Genomic DNA, 22632 nt, shown 5'->3' on the forward strand with positions numbered 1-22632 from the left:
AAGGCAGGATTCGAACCTGCGACCATAGCAGCCTTGCAGTTCAAGACGGAAGTGCCTAGAACCACTCGCCTACCCTGGCCTTTAATCAATTATGTAAGTGTTCATTCAGCAGTGAATCCGATCTGATGATGATGGTGTACCACTAGCTGTTACTTAATAACTTACTTCATCACAGTGAAGTGGTAGCATGGAAAACTAGAGTTACTAATGAGGAGAGAACATGAAGAAGTTTCAAGCTCTCCATGCTACTCTATCCTGTGCAAGCTTCTTCATCTCCCAGTACCTACTGCAACCTACATCCTTCTGAATCTGCTTAGTGTATTTATCTATTGGTCTCCCTCTGCAATTTTTACCCTCCATGTTGCCCTCCAATGCTAAATTTGTGATCCCTCAATGCCTCAGAACATGTCCTACCAACCGATCCCTTCTTCTAGTCAAGTTGTGCCACAAACTCCTCTTCTCCCCAATTCTATTCAATACCTCCTCGTTAGTTATGTGATCTACCCATCTAATCTTCAGCATTCTTCGGTAGCACCACATTTTGAAAGCTTCTATTCTCTTCTTGTCCAAACTATTTGCTGTCCACGTTTCACTTCCATATATGGCTACACTCCATACAAATACTTTCGGAAATGACTTCCTAACAGTTAAATCTATACTCGATGTTAACAAACTTCTCTTCTTCAGAAACACTTTCCTTGCCATTGCCAGTCTACATTTTATATCCTCTCTACTTCGACCATCATCTGTTATTTTGCTCCCCAAATAGCAAAACACCTTTACTACTTAAAGTGTGTCATTTCCTAATCTAATTCCCTCAGCGTCGCCCGACTCAATTTGACTACATTCCATTATACTCGTTTTACTTTTGTTGATGTTCATCTTATATCCTCCTTTCAAGACACTATCCATTCCGTTCAACTGCTCTTCAAAGTGCTTTGATGTCTCTGACAGAATTACAATGTCATAGGCGAACCTCAAAGTTTTTAATACCTACTCCGAATTTTTCTTTTGTTTCCTTCACTGCTTGTTCAATATACAGATTGAATAACATCGGGGATACGCTACAACCCTGTCTCACTCCCTTCCCAACCACTGCTTTCCTTTCATGTCCCTGGACTCTTATAACTGCCATCTGGTTTCTGTAAAAATTGAAAATAGCCTTTCACTCCCTGTATTTTACCCCTGCCTCCTTTAGAATTTGGAAGAGAGTATTCCAATCAACATTGTCAAAAGCTTTCTCTAAGTCTACAAATGCTAGAAACGTAGGTTTGCCTTTCCTTAATCTTTCTTCTAATATAAGTCGTAAGGTCAGTATTGCCTCACGTGTTCCAATATTTCTACGGAATCCAAACTGATCTGCACCGAGGTCAGCTTCTACCAGTTTTTCCATTCGTCTGTAAAGAATATGCTTTATTATTTTGCAGCTGTGACTTATTAAACTGATAGTTCGTTAATTTTCACATCTGTCAACACCTGCTTTCTTTGGGATTGGAATTATGATATTCTTCTTGAAGTCTGGGGGTATTGCACCTGTCTCATACATCTTGCTCACCAGATGGTAGAGTTGTGTCACGACTGGCTCTCCCAAGGCCGTCAGTAGTTCCAATGGAATGTTGTCTACTCCCGGGGCCTTGTTTCGACTCAGGTCTTTCAATGCTCTGTCAGACTCTACACACAATATCGTATCTCCCATTTCATCTTCATCTACATCCTCTTCCATTTCCATAATATTGTCCTCAAGTACATCGCTCTTGTATAGACCCTCTATATACTCCTTCCACCTTTCTGCTTTCCCTTCTTTGCTTAGAACTGGGTTTCCATCTGAGCCCTTGATATTCATACAAGTGGTTCTCTTTTCTCCAAAGGTCTCTTTAATTTTCCTGTAGGCAGTATCTATCTTACCCGTAGTGAGATAAGCCTCTACATTCTTACATTTGTCCTCTAGCCATCCCTGCTTAGCCATTTTGCACTTCCTGTCGATCTCATTTTTTGAGACGTTTGTATTCCTTTTTACCTGCTTCATTCATTGCGTTTTTATATTTTCTCCTTTCATCAATTAAATTCAATATTTCTGCTGTTACCCAAGAATTTCTACTAGCCCTCATCTTTTTACCTACTTGATCTTCTGCTGCCTTCACTAGTTCATCCCTCAGAGCTACGCATTCTTCTTCTACTGTATTTCTTTCCCCCATTCCTGTCAATTGTTCCCTTATCCTCTCCCTGAAACTCTGTACAGCCTCTGCTTCTTTCAGTTTATCCAGGTCCCATCTCCTTAAATTCGCACCTTTTTGCAGTTTCTTCAGTTTTAATCTACAGTTCATAACCAATAGATTGAGGTCAAAGTCCACATCTGCCCCTGGAAATGTCCTACAGTTTAAAACCTGGTTTCTAAATCTCTGTCTTACCATAGTATCCCCAGGATTCTTCCATGTATACAACCTTCTTTTATGATTCTTGAACCAAGTGTTAGCTGTTATTAAGTTATGCTCTGTTTAAAATTCTACCAGGCGGCTCCCTCTTTCATTTCTCTCCCCCAATCCATATTCACCCACTATGTTTCCTTCTTTCCCTTTTCCTACTCTCGAATTGCAGTCATCCATGACTATTAAATTTTCGTCTCCCTTCACTACCTGAATAATTTCTTTTATCTCATCATACATTTCATCAATTTCTTCATCATCTGCAGAGCTAGTTGGCATATAAACTTGTACTACTGTAGTAGGCATGGGCTTCGTGTCTATCTTGGCCACAATAATGCGTTCACTATGCTGTTGGCAGTAGCTTACCTGCACTCCTTTTTTGTTATTCATTATTAAACCTACTCCTGCATTACCCCTATTTGATTTTGTATTTATAACCCCGTATTCACCTGACCAAAAGTCTTGTTCCTCCTGCCACCTAACTTCACAAATTCCCACTAAATCTAACTTTGATCTATCCATTTCCCTTTTTAAATTTTCTATCCTACCTGCCCGATTAAGCGATCTGACATTCCACGCTCTGATCCGTAGAATGCCAGTTTTCTTACTCCTGATAACGACGTCCTCCTGAGTAGTCCCTACCCGGAGATCCGAATGGGGGACTGTTTTATCTCCGGAATATTTTACCCAAGAGGATGCCATCATCACTTAACCATACAGTAAAGCTGCATGTCCTCTGGAAAAATTACAGCTGTAGTTTCCCGTTGCTTTCAGCCGTTCGCAGTACCAGCACAGCAAGGCCGTTCTGGTTAGTGTTGCAGGGCCAGATCAGTCAATCATCCAGACTGTTGCCCCTGCAACTACTGAAAAGGCTGCTGCCCCTCTTCAGGTACCACACGTTTGTCTGGCCTCTCAACAGATACCCCTCCGTTGTGGTTGCACCTACGGTACGGCCATCTGTATCACTGAGGCACGCAAGCCTCCCCACCAACGGCAAGGTCCATGGTTCATGAGGGTGGAAGGAAGCCTTACAAGAATCTTATTTAAAGGGTGCAAATAATGTGATAGAAACTCGCAAGGGGAGACCACGACATTTGGAACATGGATCTACTTCAGACTTCGAACACCTTTAGTAGTCCATTAGGACAGCATAATATGCAAGTTGTAAGGCATACGACTTGAGCAATTTTGTGAAAATTGCAAGAGAAGTTTTGTGCATCGAATATGTACCAGTGCATTGGGACTCAGCATTCGAGTTGGCAGCAATCGAGGGGTTAGCGTTCAAGCTCTGTAATTGGTAGATTGCTGGACTGAGCTCGGCTCTTTTTTTAATGTATATCTTTTCCAGTGCTGATCGTATTATTTATAGGAAGTTCTGGTAGAGAATAACAAATTATTTAGAAATAAAGGAGATGACTCACCAATGGCAGAATCACTATGTTATCAACAGGTACGCAAGCAAAAAGTACAGTACAGTACAGTACAGTACAGTACAGTGCAGGGTGGGGGTGGGATGAAGAGTGAAGAGAAGAGAGGTAAGAGGCAGGAATGGGGTTTGGGGGGTAGCTTCAAGTGGCTCGTTGGAGAGTGGGGAGCTGTCTGTGGGCTAGCTAGGGGTGCACATAGAGGGGACATGTGGCAGTCTGTGAAGTTGTGTGCCCAGCCGTCTGTCACCTGTCCCTCTATCTGCATGCCATAGCTAGCCCGCAGACGGCACCCCACTCTCCCATGAGCCACTAGACACTTCCCCTCAACCCCCTACCTTCCTCCTGCCTCTCTCCACCCCACCATGCACCCCCACCACACCCCACCCTGCACCTCCATCCCACCCTGAATCCCCCCACCCCACCCAGCAACCCCACCTCACCCCAGCACACTCATCATGGGCCAGGAAAGAGCTGACAGTTAACTGAGCACAGTATAAAGGGACAGTCGCGCGCGCGGATGTGTGTTTTTCTCCTACAAGCTTGAGAAAGGAATTTCATTCCAAAAGCTAGCAAAGCAAAGCTCTGTACCTTTTGTTTGTGTACCTGTCTACGACGCAGCGCTCCTGCCTCTTGGTGAGCTGCCTCCTTTATTCTTAAATAATTGTTCATATTATTTATTATAAATGACATTTGAAAAGCAATGTTATGGAAAAAGCACTGTATTTGCATGAATTCTTATTGAGTTTGCAGTGTTATTTGACTGTTTACTAATTGTAATAGTTGTATTTATAACTATTGACAAGTAAACAACAAAACACACAACGTTCTTGTGAAAATGTGCCTTTTGTGATTTGCAAATGAGGTCCATTTCTTGAAGAAGACAATCACAGTACATGAACACAGTTTTTAGCTGATTTTAGCAGCTGTGCAATGCTTTTAATCTTCATGACGTGTATCATGTGCAATAATCCAAGAACTGGAAATCACCTCCATTTTTTGCAGTAAAAATGTAAATTTCATGATTTTCAAAAAGTTTTCACATTTACTATTTGTCGAAGCATCCAGGTGGAAAACAATTCCGGGTACCTCAACTGACTGCAGTGTAAGAGACTTCAAAAATCACAACAGGCATACATATTTAGGAAAACACTTGGCATTTGGTCATTTACTTTTTGATAATAATAAATACAAAATTTGTTGGATGGCTAAAATTAGTAAACAGCAAAATACCATTACAAATTCAACATACATTCATGTGTTTTTTGCATTACATTATGTTTCAAATGTTGTATGTAGCAAATGATGTGACCAGTGTTGAAGGAAGAAAAATAAATAAATAAAATGAAGAAGAAGAAGAAGAAGAAGAAGAAGAAGAAGAAGAAGAAGAAGTGGGACTGGAACCAGCGATCTAGATCATTTGGCTTGAGTGGTAGTCACTTGACTGCCACCATATAATGCTAAGAGTCTCCAGTTCACTGGTACATACTCGACACGTAAAAGCTCTTGTGTTTTATTTTTTTTAAATTGCCTGAGTAGTGTGCTTTACCACTTGCTTGTTATGTTGTCCTAATGGACTACTAAGACAGGACAAAGTCTGAAGTAAATCCATGATCCAACAGTTATGGCCTCCCCTTATCAGCTGTATATACATTTGGAACTGATATCTGTTCATTTTTAACAGGTGATTTCCAAACAAAACAACAAAAGTAAGGCACTAGTAAGATATTGGAAATGTATTGGATTACAAAAGTAGTCAAAATATAATTCTAAGAAAAAAGAAATTGAATGGAATGGTTAGGACAAACAGAGAAGTAGGACAGAATTGATATTACAAGAAGTACTGCACTGTCTTAAGGACAGTAATTAAAAATCAGAAAGCCTTTGTAGAATGCCTGAAATTAATTATTCAGATAACAAATTGGAATATATAGATAATAATAAAAAAGGAGACCAGGAAGCCAGTTCAGGAGTTTGATACTTTGTTATTGAAGAACACTGCCAAATAAAAAGTGATAGATGTCAAGTAGCCAATATGTTTAGTAATCACTTTCTAGAAATTACTCAAATGATGGCATGTTCAGTTCAAGGGTAAAGAAAGAGAATAAATCAGGAAGCAATATCAGTGCAATATACACACAATCAAATCACAATTACTGTGTGATGTGCCAAATACATTGAGAATGTAATTTACTCCCTCAAAAGCAAAAACTCACAGAGTTATCATAATCTCAAGCAAATGATTAAAATGGTATTCTTCACATACATGCAGTGTATGTAGTCACATATTCAACTGACAATTATCACAGGCTATATTTTCAGATGGCTGAAATATACTACTGTCCTACCACTTTCCAGTAAAGGTAGGATGACATGAGTAATTACCAACTTGTTTCACTTCTTACCCCCTTCTCTAAAATACTGGAAAAGATTTTGTGCATGAAAATAATAACACACCTATCCCAAAGTTAGATACTGAGTGGGTTTCAATTTGTATTTCAAGAGTGTCTCTCCACAGAACATACAATTTTTCATTTCACAACTGAGGTTGTACAAAACCAAAATGACAAAACTCTGTCAGCTGGTATTTTCCATGATGTTTCAGAAGCATTTGGTGGAGAAGTACACAGTAATCTACCACAGAAACCCAAGTGTTATGGTATCAGAGGTCTTGCCTGTAGCCAGTTTTTATCATATCTAAATGTAATGATGCATGGTGTCATATTAAGAAACCCAGAAAATGAATCATGGTTCTATGCCAATTAACTGTCAATAAACTTTGATAAAATGGAGTACATGTCAATTCTGTAGTGTTCAAGCCCTGACCACACTATTTGAATAATAAATTCTCAGATGTATTAATACAAACCAAGACTGGAAGTCGTATGTTACAGATCTTCTTGAATATTTAAGTTCTGCAACTCTTTTGTGATGGATAATATTGTATTTTAGAGGTGAGACTGTCAAAAAGTTGACATACATTCCCTATTTTCATTCATTGAGGTCTTCTGATATATTCTGGGGAAACTCATCACTGAGCAAGAAAGTGTTTCTTTACAAGTTGGTAATAAGAACAATGCCTGATAAGAAAAGTGAAAGGGTGAACAGCCAATCAAGTGCATTGTTGATCATGTTCATTATTGTTAACAGGCCTCGTAGAGTATATAATTGACATGAACAGTGTCAGATCTTGAGTTATCCGTGTGAAGGGCGCTGAAATGCCACATACTCCTGTGAAATAGTGAAATCCGCATGTGGAGGAGAAAAATAGTTGTTTGAAAGGGGCCTCATTGCAGGCTTCCATTTCTACCGTTTGGCTACCTGTCTGAGCCGTGCAATGTCCAGATTTGTGGGGCATTGAAATGTGACAGTGCTCCAATGTTAGACTGCACAGGAACGTGAGGGCAGACATACTCGTCATCCAGTAGCCGGTCGACCACATCTGACAACTACAAGGGAGGATTGCTGTATTGTGCTCTGAGCACATTGTAATGACTTCACATCTGTGCCTGCCACCCAAGAACAACTAATGGGCTTTATGTGATATTCTGTGTCATATCTCACCATTGGTTGGAAACTAGCGGCACTGGGATGAGGAAATTACTTTCCCATTTTTAGGGTGACATTATTGCCATGATACAAACTGCCGCATTTGGAATGGTGCTGTGATAAGGAAGCACCTGTCGACGAGTGACATTACACTGTGTTTAGTGATGAATTGCGGTTCTGAACTACTCCAGATTGCCGTTGTCAGTGTGGTGGTGGCCTGGAGAGAAATCCCTTTCTTCCAGTGTTTTGGAGAGTCACAGCAATGTTATTTCTGGCATCATGGTATGGTATGACTTTAGGTCATGGCTGGTAATAATTGAGGGAAACCTGATGCCATGACTTTATGCCACGGATATCCTGTTACCTCTCGTGTGGCAGTATTGTAGTGCTACTTTTAAATGGACAACACTCATCTACACATGGGTGTGTGTCTCTATGAACTGTCTTTGTAATGTTCAGGTAATACCATGGCCAGCAAGGTTCCCAGATTTGTCCCCAACAGAACATATTTGAGACCAGGTCAGATTATAAACTTTGTACCAGTGCAAGTAAACGGGATATCAAGGATCAATTAATCAGGTATAACAAATGTGGGTCATCTTGTCACAGGAGAGGATACAACAGCTTTATGATACACTTCCCAACTGAATCGGTGCATGTATTGATGCTGGAGGAGGTGCAGGTCATGCTGATTAGTGGGTTTATACTGTCAAGTTCTCTGTAAATAAATGTGTGTGTGTGTGTGTGTGTGGGGGGGGGGGGGGGGGCCATGCACGCCATATTTCGTGTAGGATAAAAGATGTACTTTCAGGAATTGGCAACACCTAAATCATACGAAGACACCTGCCTGACAAGTAACTACAGTTACCGCCTGTCAAATGGATGAGACGATAGCTGTAGCCGCATTGCTGCCATCATTGCTACAACCCAGGAGAGCAGCCTGTTCTCTATTGACCATGACGAACACTGTTTTCAGGAAACAGCAGCAGTTCCTCATGCATCGACATGCAACAATCCTAATCTTATTCCTACAACACATCTGCAATACAGGGTGTTACAAAAAGGTACGGCCAAACTTTCAGGAAACATTCCTCACACGCAAATAAAGAAAAGATGTTATGTGGACATATGTCCAGAAACGCTTAATTTCCATGTTAGAGCTCATTTTAGTTACCATCAGTTGGCCCAATTGAAGGAAGGTAATGTTGACTTCGGTGCTTGTGTTGACATGCGATTTATTGCTCATCAAGCACATCAGTACGTAGCATCAACAGGTTAGTGTTCATCACGAACGTGGTTTTGCAGTCAGTGCAATGTTTACAAATGCGGAGTTGGCAGATGCCAATTTGATGTATGGATTAGCACGAGGCAATAGCCGTGGTGCAGTACGTTTGTATCGATACAGATTTTCAGAATGAAGGTGTCTCAACAGGAAGACGTTCGAAACAATTGATCGGCGTCTTAGGGAGCACGGAACATTCCAGCCTATGACTCATGACTGGGGAAGACCTAGAACGACGAGGACACCTCCAATGGACGAGGCAATTTTTCATGCAGTTGACGATAACCCTAATGTCAGCATCAGAGAAGTTGCTGCTGTACAAGGTAACATTGACCAAGTCACTGTACGGAGAGTGCTACGGGAGAACCAGTTGTTTCCGTACCACGTACAGCGTGTACAGGCACTATCAGCAGATGATTGGCCTCCACGGATACACTTGTGCGAATGGTTCATCCAACAATGTGTCAATCCTCATTTCAGTGCAAATGTTCTCTTTACGGATGAGGCTTCATTCCAACGTGATCAAATTGTAAATTTTCACAATCAACATGTGTGGGCTGACGAGAATCCGCATGCAATTGTGCAACACGTCATCAACACACATTTTCTGTAAACGTTTGGGCAGGCATTGTTGGTGACGTCTTGATTGGGCCCCATGTTCTTCCACCTACACTCAATGGAGCACGTTATCATGATTTCATACGGGATACTCTACCTGTGCTGCTAGAACATGTGCCTTTACAAGTGTGACACAACATGTGGTTCATGCACGATGGAGCTCCTGCACATTTCAGTCGAAGTGTTCGTACACTTCTCAACAACAGATTCGGTGACTGATGGATTGGTAGAGGCGGACCAATTCCATGGCCTCCACGTTCTCCTGACCTCAACCCTCTTGACTTTCATTTATGGGGGCATTTGAAAGCTCTTGTCTATGCAACCCCGGTACCAAATGTAGAGACTCTTCGTGCTCGTATTGTGGATGGCTGTGATACAATACGCCATTCTCCAGGGCTGCATCAGCGCATCAGGGATTCCGTGCGACGGAGGGTGGATGCATGTATCTTCGCTAATGGAGGACATTTTGAACATTTCCTGTAACAAAGTGTTTGAAGTCTCGCTGGTACATTCTGTTGCTGTGTGTTTCCATTCCATGATTAATGTGATTTGAAGAGAAGTAATAAAATGAGCTCAAACATGGAAAGTAAGCATTTCCGGACACATGACCACATAACATATTTTCTTCCTTTGTGTGTGAGGAATGTTTCCTGAAAGTTTGGCCATAGCTTTTTGTAACACCCTGTATAATATTAACGATGTCAGTGCTTCTTACCATCTAAGTAAAGTCTGCATTAACAGAAACTCTTGTAGAATTTATTTACAATGCTGTCTCAACAATTCACAAGTATCATATTGATAATAAGGTATGTTATTAATTAAATGAAACAGAAAATCTGCAGATTTACTTACAAGCACTTCTAGTACATAGTTTTTTATGGACTAAAGCACTTAGCTATTTAACAACTCTCAGTCTAAATGACACCGAGCGGAACAAAAGCCATATTGAGGATCAACTTCTCATCATTGTTGATACAATTAGAGATGGATCATCCTCTTTGTTAGGCAGAAATGGGGAAAGAAGCAACCATGCTCTGTGATGAGAGCCCAGTGTTTTAACCATTCCATGACTTTACCGTATCTGAGAGGAAAGAACTTTCGCAGCAGCAGTCAGTATGAATACTCAGACATGTTATACTTCAGTTAACAGTAAAATTATAACTGTGTTACAAAACTGCCAGAAAATGAATAACAAAAGTATAGTATTACTGCATCTTAATATTTATGTTTTCCCCAAGTTATTTTTTAAATGAAAGTTTAGATAAGTGTTAACAAACTCCAACTGACATAAGGAAACTACATAGCACTATGAGATGTCAAGTGAACTTCGTTTCATTTTCCCCTAAATGTTTGGGCAGAACCACTTCCTAATTTGGTTTCTGGTACAGGATAAGTCCGTCTTATGGTGAATGTAAGTTTTGTACTACACATTATTTTCTTTTACTGTGTGCAGTGATAAACTAGTGAATGTTGTATTTATATCTGGGAAAGCTTCGTTCCATTTGAGTGCTGGAATTATTTCCTCAATGTGGCCATGTCTTAACTTCTTTTCCATCCATATTCAAATTGATTTTGTTTTCCTGGTCTAAAATCTGTTCTGTTGATAGGTTTTTAAGTCCTGTGTCATTTCCCATTACACTTTTAAGACAGTTTCATACAAATCAGTTACATAATGCTGCAGAAATGAATGTATTAACACACAGACCTCATTTCTGAAATTTGGTTTTAGTTCATTGATGACCATACTCACCCACAATAGAACTCATTACTCATTATTCTTTTTGAAGAGCTGACTGCCAGAAACTCCTAACAGATTAAACCTGATGGCTGCACTGGGACTTCAACCCAGATCCTTTCCTTTACAGGCACTTCTGTTATTGCCAGAGCTATCCAGGTACAACACAGTTAAGTGATGAGCAGTGGTTAAGACTATGATACCACATTCAGGAGGAGACTGATTCAAATCTCTGGACAATCATACAGATTTGAGTTTTTGGTGGCTTCTGGAAAACATTTAAGCTGAATGCTGGGATAGTAAATTAATATTTTACTTCAGGATTAATTTTTATTTCATCAAAACAGTATAGAATAAGTAATAATATTGTACATTGAAATACAGAATAGAAAGGAAACTGAATAAAATACAAAATGCCAGTGAGATGTCTGATATTGAAATAATGTCTACCCACAGCCTTAATTGAGTCTAGTATCACTGTAGGAGTCACTTTAGTTCGTATCTTAAATGAATTGTGTTGATAATACTATTTTTTAGTTCCATGTAAATTTCTTTCTGTGGATCTGACCATATCTGAATAAGTGCTATTTATCTATTGATCCCCATGTTGATGTGGTGTGAAATCCTAACCGAAAGGTAGGTGGAGGGGGGGGGGGGGGGGAATTAAGGTGAGTAGAGGAAAAATATTTGCTCTGCCAACAATGTAAGGGATAGACATTCCACTATGAATGCTTTGTTAGTTTTAAAAATAAAGAAGGAAATGCACATGTTTATTCATTTTTTTCATTTTCAGATCACTGCACTCACAATTTATCTATTGTTGATTACGCAGTTAGGATAAGAGGATGCCCTCTGATTGATCCTGCTGGTGTGAACAGGCAGCATAACTTAGGTGAGTAAAGTAATATTGAAAGCCATATTTTGTTCTTCCCTTAGAGAAAGATGGGGGCGAGAAGTGATCATGCATGGAAGACTAGCTTCAAAATTGATTTTCTTTACTCTCCATCTGGTCTTGCACTGGCTTGTGTCTTGTGTATCAGGTAAATAAAATCAAACACTAATTGCTAAAACAGGTAGAATTAAGTAGTTGCCACTGGTAAAAGGGGCAGATATATAAGATGTATCATTATTTTGTGAATAGTAAATTAAAGTAATATAAACATAAGATGAATAATTATCACCTTTGTAAATGATGATACCTGTATAAATACTATTCATATTTCAGTAGGAAATAATATTTCTAAAATAAGTGGTGATTGCTATAAGTATTCAGTAGTGACTTATCCACATAGTCAATTTCCCAACATTTGAGGAGAGCAGCAGTTTTTACAACTTTCTGAAAAGTAAATATATCATGTTATGAGTAATAGGTTTTAAGTTTAAAGTGATTTAAAATGTGGATTTTTGTTAACGCTGGAAGTCTAACTGAATAGTAATAAGGTGCCACTGTTATGATATGCACAATCATTTTAGTAAATAACCTTAAAGCAACATACTTACATGTTGTGAATGCTGGTAAACGAAATTTGTAAAAGTGTTTGTTTACTTGGAAATACTGACTTAAGCCCAAGTCATTTATAAACACATAGAAAATCCTTAAGCTGCAGAAGCCAGCAGTAACGGGTTATGTATGAGCACAATACACATTTGATTTGTAGAGTGGTTTGCATTACAAACAGAATAATGGCTCATTAATATGACTTGGAAAGTTATATTTCAGCCCAAGTCACATTATAGATTGTTGTAAACATCTGCCATACTATCTCATAAATATTTAAAGTGCTGCATTGTGAATTCTTTAAAAGAAACCGCATATAATGTTGTTAATTTGTGGTTCATTATTGCTGTTAATAATACATGAACAAAAGCAGTAGTTTTATGACAGTTATAGATAGTAAATCTGAAAAATACACTTTGAGAGCCATTAGGCTACATAATAATAACAAGATGGAAATAGGAAGATGGAGTGAACTGTCAGTCCTTTCTTGTCTGTTTCTCTTCTACAAATTCAGTGCTGCACAAGAACAATGTAATTTAATAGCAGTTAATATATATGACTACACAAATGCTGAGGAAGTACACATATTCTTAGTGTTGATTACTATAATGAGTCTAGTTAGCCTAATTGCTTTAAAAGTGAGTACAGATTTTCAGTGAGGAATGAGAACAAAAAGTATGTACACACATTTTGATTTGTTCATGGAGTGTAAGTTGACCACAACAGCATGAATTATGTTGTTACAGAAGTTGAGTGTATCCACACTTTCTGTTTCCGTATTGTTCTTTTGGAATTGTGTTTGTGTCATGGCATTTGAATATAACAATTTGGGCACACTGGAGATGGTGGTGTATGCTATTTATCTGTATTGTAATATATAAAAATCTGCATTGGTACAAGATAAATAGTATACATTGTCAGTCTGATGATAGCCACATGCAATAGTGGTGCAAATATGACTCTTACATACTGATGTAGTCTCAGAACCAGAAGACTGTTGTGCGCGTGGACACTCACTTTTTTTATTTCAAATTGCATAGAAACTGCTCAGTGAACTTAGTTTCGAGTTTTGTTTCATACTATGTAGATGCTTAAGAGCAATAATTTGTAATTGATTAACTTAAATTTGTGTCCTTAATCACAATACATATTTGATATTTTAGGTCAGAAATTTAAAATAGTATCTTGGACTTGTGATCACTCTGGCTCCCTATTATTCTCAAACTAAATTAAAATGTTGCAGTATTGTTGTTCATTAAAATACTCTTCATGTTATGCAGTCTTTTGTTTAATGACATTAGAAACATGAAAAGGAGTACAATTGAAGATAATTTCCACATGCTGTATATTTGCAATAGTACTGTTACCCATATTTGATGATGCCTTTTTTCTATATAGATTGACAAGACTTCATACAGCTGATACGACACCGAAACAAAATGGTGATTTACAATCAGCAGTTACTATCCTGACCTCATTGGAGATGTTAGAGATACTTATTTTGAAAACAGTGATCAAAAAATTCAACAACCTAAACTTATGCTACAGATGAGGCCAGCTTTAGGAAGGAGGTGGCAGACTTGGCTTTACAAAAACTGTTTTCAAGTTGGACTCTTATCTCTTCTTCTTAACAGAGTATGCTGTAGGTTGAACAGCCGTGAGAAAAATGGGTGTGTGTGCTATAACACAAATAAGATCTCTACTCTCTGTGGGCAGCACACTACCATTCAAGCAGTCTGAGCGTTCCTCACAGAGTTGCATAAAGCTTCAGTCTACTGCCTCTCTCCTTCCTCACCAATATAGCTGCAATGTATTAAAGGGAGTAGACAGCTGTAGATCATTTCATTGCTACGTGTGGAAACTAAGGAACTTTCTCAAACCACAGAAGTACAAACAAACACAAGCCATCTCTTTTAGTGTGTCTTCATGAGTTTGTGTTTGGGAATATTCTTAATCAGTTATTGATTATATTGTGCTGTTGTTTTTATAATGACTTTTTTGTGAAACTTGAAGATGCAGTATGATCTGTTTAGACTTCCGTGAATCAGCTCAGATGTTACAGTACTATGACCATTGTAACTGTGGCAACATTTGTCCTGAACAAATATAATGCATAATAGCTGTGATGCTACTGAAACAATGCTCTCTCTCATTGTACAGTTAAGGTGCTCCAGGGTCGTGAACTCTCAGGTCCTCTGAAACGCCACCAGGCTGTCTCATCCAAGTTGTATAGCAAGCTGCAGCTTTATTGCCGGACTTTAGGTCATCTTTCAGCTGTATATTGCCTTCTTTTTGATCGAACTGGAAGATATGTTATTACGGTATGTATCGAGCAGCTCAAATGTGTTAGTGATAAGTAACTTTGTAGAGAGATTTTCTGTCATAACTGTTTGTTTTGCATGTAGGTGAGAGAATAGCCAACAGGTAACAGGAATTTTGTAAATGAGTAAAAAGAGAAAATATGCCATACGTCAGTTAGGCAAAGCAAAATTCAGAAACAATGATGCAATGTACAAGCGAACAATACAGAGTGAAAATTTGGTTCCCAAGATATTATTTTCATTGTATATTTTACTCAGTTAGAAATTATTAGAAGTAGATGTAGAAGTTTCAAACACTGCTTAACGAAGAAGTTACAAGATGCAAGAAGTTGTAACTGATAAAAATGATTTAATAATAAAATGTTAGCAAAACCATGTCAACATGTGATTAAACATTATATGCCTTGTCCACGTTGCCAAGAAGTTGGTCATGTATTTACTGATCATAGTGTGGGCACAATGAACACAGTTATTGGGAAAAGGGAAAACTGCCTTTGTTTTTGAAATGGTGTGAAGTAATCATTTCAGTGTTACTTACCAATGCCAGTGATGTGTGTCACCTGCATTGGAACACCCATGTTCAAGTATTAGTGCTATCTGTGTTATCACTGACTTCAAGCATACAAATGAACACTCCTTCTAGCAGCAAGGATTGCATTAAGTTCACAACACTGTAGGTATTGGTTTTTGCACATGTCACATTTATTGAGTTTCCAATGGCAGTCTCTAACTTCGTTCAGTAAATGACACTGATGAAGACTTATTACTCTAATTACTTTCTGGAGTATGTTAAATGAGTGATAATTCTTCAGTTGATATTGTGATTGAGTTTATTCAAAGTAGACAAATACACTGAGGTGACAAGTCATAGGATACCTCCCAGTATCATGTTGGACCTCGTTTTGCTTGGTGTAGTGCAGTAAATCGATGTGGTGTGGTCTTACCAAGTTGTTGGAAGTCCCCTGTAAGCCATGGTGCCTCTATAACCATCCACAATTGCAAATATATTATTGGTGCAGGATTTTGTGCGTGAACTGACCTCAGAATTGTGCCCCACAAATGTTTGATGGGCTCCATTTGAATGATCTGGGTTGCCAGATCATTCACTTGAATTTTCCAGAACGTTCTTCAAACTGATCGAAAACAAATGTGGCCTGGTGACATTGCCGTCCATAAAAATTCCATTGCTGAATAGCTGCAAATGGTCTCCAAGTAGCCAAACATTTATGTCTACATCTAATGTAATGATTTCCAGTCAATGACCAGTTCAGTTGGACCAGAAGACCCAGTCCATTCCATGTTAACACAGTCCACACCATTACCGAGTCACCATCAGCTTGCACAGAGCCTTGTTGACAACTTTAATTCATGGCTTTGTGGGGTCTGTACCATACTTAAACCCTACCATCAGCTCTTACCAACTGAGATTGGGTCTCATCTGACCGGTCCACAGTTTTCCAGGGTCCGACTGATATGGTCACAAGCCCAGGAGAGCCACTGCAGGTGATATGCCGTTAGCAAAGGCACTCGCATCAGTTTTCTGCTGCCGTACCCAATGTCTGTTGTCTGCTGCCATAGCCCATTAATGCCACATTTTTCCACACTGTCCAAACAGATATGTTCGTTGTATGTACCACATTGATTTTTGCAGTTATTTCATGCATTGTTGCTTGTTAGCCTGACAGCTCTACACAAACACTGCTGCTGTTGGTCATTAAGAGAAGGCTCTCGGCTACTGTGTTGTCTGTGGTGAGAGCTAATGCCTGAAAGTTGGTATTCTTGGCACACTCTTGACGCTGTCGATCTCAGGGTATTGAATTCCCTAATGATTTCTGAAATGGAATGTCCCATGCATCCAGTTGCAACTACCACTCTGCATTCAAAGCCTCATAATTCCCATCGTGTGGCCATAATCACATTGGGAACCTTTTCATGTGAATCACCATCTCTATATGTGCATATTGCTATCCCATGACTTACGCCACCTCAGTGTATGTTACATTGTGTTTAAAAAAAAGGGGGGGGGGCTGCAAAGTTACAATATTGCTTGTCTGTGGGAAAGTGTACCTTATATATATATATATATATATATATATATATATATAGAGGACTGATCACCAGTTTTTCAGCTATGCTGTCAGTTATTAAAAATCTCTTGTCTATGTGTAATACTTAAGAAGTCTGGCATAACAGAAAGTATTGTGGTGGAAGAGCTGGGCATAGTACATCAGACACACATGATCTGAGGCTTTCTCGTCGAATGTGCTGTATCCAAGGTTCTCGGGTGTCCAGACGGATCCGATCGTCGAAGTTCCGTGATATTTCGGCAAATAACCATTTCGCCATCATCAGGTGGTGCTGATGGAATGATCTGTCTGCGCTGTGTCCGTAGCATTTATGTCCGTGGTGTCCCGAGTTGTACCCAGGCGCAGACGGCTGGCGGAGTGCCGCGTGGTGGGAGGGGTTGGGGTAACTGCAGCCACGTCCGGCGGTAGGGGCAGTTCATCTCCGCCCACAGTGGCCGAAGGATCTCGTGTCCGCTCATGCCGTAGCTTCTTGATGGTGTTTAATAATGGTGTCCAGGCCTTGCTAACTTGAAACCCGGTGTCCCTGTTGATGAGGTTCTCTCTTACTCGAATTTCTATGGCCTCCTTGTAGATAATGTCCCAGTAGGCACATGTGGCCATCAGGATTTAGTTTTTTCGAAATTTGCTGTGTGTCCGGTCTCAATGCAGTGTTATGCTACGGCCAAATGGCTGGGTTGGTGTACGCGGGTGTGACGTTCGTGTTCCTTGCATCGGTCCTCGACCCTGAGACCTGTTTGGTTGATGTAGGATTTGCCACAGCTGCACGGGATTTTGTATATGTCCACTTTGTTAAGGCCTACTTCATCTTTTGCAGTTCCTAGAGGGTCGCAAATCTTTACTGGTGGTCGGAAGACAGCGTCAATCTAGTGTCGCCTTAAAAGTCTCCCTATTTTTTACGACACATTGCCAGCAAACAGCAGAAAGGCCAGAGTTTGCTTCTCTTCTTTGAGTTGTTCTTCATCTCGGTTCTTTGTGCACTTCTGTTGTCGGAAGGCCCTTTGGATTCGGCGGTTGCCATACCCATTCTTGCGGAACATGGTCTCCAGGTGTTTGAGTCCTGTTGGTGAGTTCTGTTCATCAGAGATCGAGTGTGCTCTATGTACCATGGTGTTGAGCATCCCATTAAGCTGTGCCGGATGGTGGCAGCTGGAGGCATGTAGGTACAGGTCAGTGTGTGTAGGCTTGAGGTACACACTTTTTCCCAGTGAACCATCAGACCTACGTTCCACTAGGACATCAAGAAAGGGTAGTTTCCATCTTTCTCGGTCTCCATGGTAAACCGAATGTTACTGTGCACCGAATTCAGATGTTGTAGAAAAATCTGTAGCTTTTCCTGTCCATGTGACCAGATGACAAACGTGTCATCCACGTAGCGAAAGAAACATACAGGTTTCAGTTCGGCGGCTTCCAGTGCTCCCTCTTTGAAACTCTCCATGAACAGGTTGGCCACCACTGGGGAGAGCGGGCGCCCCATAGCCACTCCATTGGTCTGCTCGTAGTATTGACCATTGAAGATAAAGTACATAGATGTTAACATGTGCCTGAACAGTTGTGTCAGTTAAGGCCCGAATTTCTCACTGATTAAGTGAGCTTCACATGTGTGAATAATGAGACGACATTGAAGCTAACCATGATGTCAGATTCTTGTACTGTCATCTCCTTCAGGCAGCCAATGAAGTCCGTCGAGTTCCGGTTATGGTGCACACATTTCCCCACATAAGGTCTTAGTATGCCCGCTGACTGCTGCGCCAAAAAATATGTCGGTGCCCCTATGTTGCTGACTATGGGTCGCATCCCTTCTTTGTGCATTTTTAGGAGACCATATATCCTCGGAGCTACCGCCAAACGTTTGCAAAGTCTTTTCATGTCCTTGTCCTCGATTTTTTTAAGGGCAACACCGGCCAGAACCAACATCTCGGGAGCAGAAAGAGCAGCACTAAGAGCCCTCAGTGACAATAAGGAGATAGTCGTTCTTCCTGCTGACAAAGGAAATGCCACAGTCATCCTTGAGAGACGCGACTACGAACAGAAGATGCTACAATTGCTAGACGATCCATCATATCGGAAAACCAACACAGACCCGACCAGGAAGATACAACAAAGCACCGCCACCTTGCTGAAAATTGGTGCGCTCGAGGAGAAGGACATCAAAAGACTTCGCCAACGTTCGGCAGTAGCACCGAGGATATAGGGTCTCCCAAAAGTGCACAAAGAAGGGATGCGACCCATAGTCAGCAACATAGGGGCACCGACGTATCTTTTTGCACAGCACTTAGTGGGTATGCTAAGACCATGTGTGGGGAAATGTGTGCACCATAACCAGAACTCGACGGACTTCATTGGCTGCCTGAAAGAGATGACAGTACAAGAATCTGACATCATAGTTAGCTTCGATGTCGTCTCATTATTCACACTTGTCAAGCTGGAAGAGTCTCTCCACTTAATCAGTGAGAAATTCGGGCCTGAACTGACACAACTGTTCAGACACATGTTAACATCTATGTACTTTGTCTTCAATGGTCAATACTATGAGCAGACCAATGGAGTGGCTATGGGGCGCCCGCTCTCCCCAGTGGTGGCCATCCTGTTCATGGAGAGTTTCAAAGAGGGAGCACTGGAAGCCGCCGAACTGAAACCTGTATGTTTCTTTCGCTACGTGGATGACACGTTTGTCATCTGGTCACATGGACAGGAAAAGCTACAGATTTTTCTACAACATCTGAATTCGGTGCACAGTAACATTCGGTTTACCATGGAGACCGAGAAAGATGGAAACTACCCTTTCTTGATGTCCTAGTGGAACGTAGGTCTGATGGCTCACTGGGAAAAAGTGTGTACCTCAAGCCTACACACACTGACCTGTACCTACATGCCTCCAGCTGCCACCATCCGGCACAGCTTAATGGGATGCTCAACACCATGGTACATAGAGCACACTCGATCTCTGATGAACAGAACTCACCAACAGGACTCAAACACCTGGAGACCATGTTCCGCAAGAATGGGTATGGCAACCGCCAAATCCAAAGGGCCTTCCGACAACAGAAGTGCACAAAGAACCGAGATGAAGGACAACTCAAAGAAGAGAAGCAAACTCTGGCCTTTCTGCTGTTTGCTGGCAATGTGTCGTAAAAAATAGGGAGACTTTTAAGGCGACACTAGATTGACGCTGTCTTCTGACCACCAGTAAAGATTCGCGACCCTCTAGGAACTGCAAAAGATGAAGTAGGCCTTAACAAAGTGGACATATACAAAATCCCGTGCAGCTGTGGCAAATCCTACATCAACCAAACAGGTCTCACGGTCGAGGACCGATGCAAGGAACACGAACGTCACACCCGCGTACACCAACCCAGCCATTCGGCCCTAGCAGAACACTGCATTGAAACCGGACACACAGCAAATTTCGAAAAGATTAAAATCCTGACGGCCACAAGTGTCTACTGGAACAGTATCTTCAAGGAGGCCATAGAAATTCAAGTAAGAGATAACCTCATCAACAAGGACATCGGGTTTCAACTTAACAAGGCCTGGACACTATTATTAAACACCATCATGGAGCTACAGCGTGAGCGGATGCAAGATCCTTCCGCCAAGGTGGCTTGGAAATAAACTGTGCCTACCACCAGGCGTGGCTGCAGCTACCCCCACCCCTCCCACCACGTGGTGCCCCGCCGGCTGTCCACTCCGGGGTACGACTCGGGACCCCGCGGACGTAAATACCACAGACACAGTGCAGACAGATCATTCCATCAGCACCACCTGATGATGGCGGAATGGTTATTTGCCGAAATATCATGGAACTTCGACGATCGGATCCGGCTGGACACCCGAGAACCTTGGATACACTACATCAGACATGTTTGAAGCACAGAAGGATGTTGTGGCAGCCGGGGACTTCAGTGGGAGACTTACAGAAAATGAATCATATTTTATATAACACAATTACTTGCAAAATTGTGGAGGTCAATATCCGATAAGGTCTCTAAAATTATATTTATAATTTTAATGTTATTCAAAATGATCTACACACTTTCAAGTGATGGTGAAAATGGTTGTATTGATGTAAGATATTATATTCAGTATATGTGTAGAAAAAACAACTCAAGAAATATTTTGTGTCATGTTCATAAAATGTTCAATGTACGAACCATAAATTACCAGTCTATAGTCCAGTTTGGCCTACACTTGCCCCAAAGTGTCCATATTGCTGTCGGTCATTGCTGCCCTGTGTCCATCTTGACAAAGATACTTGTTTCCTTAAACTTTTGTACTTACTCATAAATTGATTGATCTCTTAGGTGGAACCTTTTCAATGTGGTCTAGAATTTCCAACATACTGGATTATGGACTTGCTGTTGCAGAGATCCATCACAAAAAATGCCTTCTCCATTGGTATGGCAGCCCTGTTGCTGGAAATCTCTGTAACCAAAAAAAATTCTTGAGTTACTGTATCCATACACATACTCATGTAATACCTTATCTCAATATAAACATTTTTTTACTGTCACTCGAAAGTATCTAGACAATTTTTAATAACACTGTATATGATTTACACATTTATCAGAAATACAAAATTAGCTATCTAGACATTCTCTTCTTCCATGCTTCATTCAGGAGAGCACTGAGAGATAAAAGTAAATTGGGCTGGTTGGTAGCTATTATGCAAAAATATTACCTGTTTTGACTGAGACTTAATACACTGTGCAACAGAATTAAGAACAAGAAATGGAAACCGTGAATGCATTCCAGAAGCCTGTAATACGAGTTATTCTCAGTTGTTTGTGATTATATGCCGCTGATAGTCATTTTTTCTTTGTGTAAACTATCCATTTTTTAAATGATACACAGTTGAGCAACAATGCTAAAGTTACTCATCAGATAGCATATTTCATAACCATCTGACAAATTAAGGCTGTTTGATGAATTAGAATGTGCATCCAGACCCTTGTCATTCCTGTACTGCAATCTGTCGACTAAAGTAGCTAAGCATGCTAGACAGGCACACACGTTAACTAATAAACTTTCTGAATCATGAACAGTATAAAATATCTGGCTTCAGTGTATAGTTACATTGTGTTACACTGATTGACTTTCTCAGAGCCTCGTGACACACAACCACATCTTATGAACATGAGAAAGGCCACATTTTTTCCCTTGGTGGATCATGTGGATCTGTATCTACATGAATACCCCCAAGGCAGTGTACAGTGCATGGCGAAGGTACAGCATACTAATATTGTTGAGTTTTTTCCCTATTCCATTTATGTATTAAATGAATTTTTGTCTTTTTCCTGTGGGCCTTAAGCAAGATATATGTTGGTGGCAGCATTATGGTCACACAATCTTCTTCAGAAGCAAGTTTTCTAAATGTATCCAACAAGGTTTCATGAGAACTATTCCATATTTCTTCCTAGGATTTAAGCATTTCCATTTAATTTCTCTAAGTGAGTGTGTGTGTGTGTGTGTGTGTGTGTGTGTGTGTGTGTGTGTGTGAGAGAACTACAATTGTCTGCCATGTAGTATAGTCACCATTTACATGACTGGTCTCATGCAAAAAATGTGTAAATTCTGAGAGTATGCTAGCAACCAATGTGGTGCTTCATTAGACCGCTTACTAGTTGCCATATTGTAACATACTTTTTAGCCGCATTTGTGAAATGGCCACAGTTATTCAAGAACATATTTGCAGGGT

At 40.4% G+C, this 22632-nt stretch overlaps 1 protein-coding gene across 2 annotated transcripts in view; it reads left to right on the forward strand.

Annotated features, from left to right (window-relative positions):
• Window positions 1–22632, forward strand: part of LOC126297550 (PH-interacting protein) — a 265574-nt gene that overhangs the window by 109783 nt on the left and 133159 nt on the right. For both annotated transcript variants that reach the window (XM_049988476.1, XM_049988477.1), the window contains exons 6-7: window positions 11825–11923; window positions 14690–14850. In XM_049988476.1, the coding sequence (XP_049844433.1) occupies window positions 11825–11923; window positions 14690–14850 (260 nt within the window). The remainder of the gene's footprint in view (window positions 1–11824; window positions 11924–14689; window positions 14851–22632) is intronic.

This window comes from Schistocerca gregaria, chromosome X, assembly GCF_023897955.1.
Source record: "Schistocerca gregaria isolate iqSchGreg1 chromosome X, iqSchGreg1.2, whole genome shotgun sequence".
NCBI classification, from domain to species: Eukaryota; Metazoa; Arthropoda; class Insecta; order Orthoptera; family Acrididae; genus Schistocerca; species Schistocerca gregaria.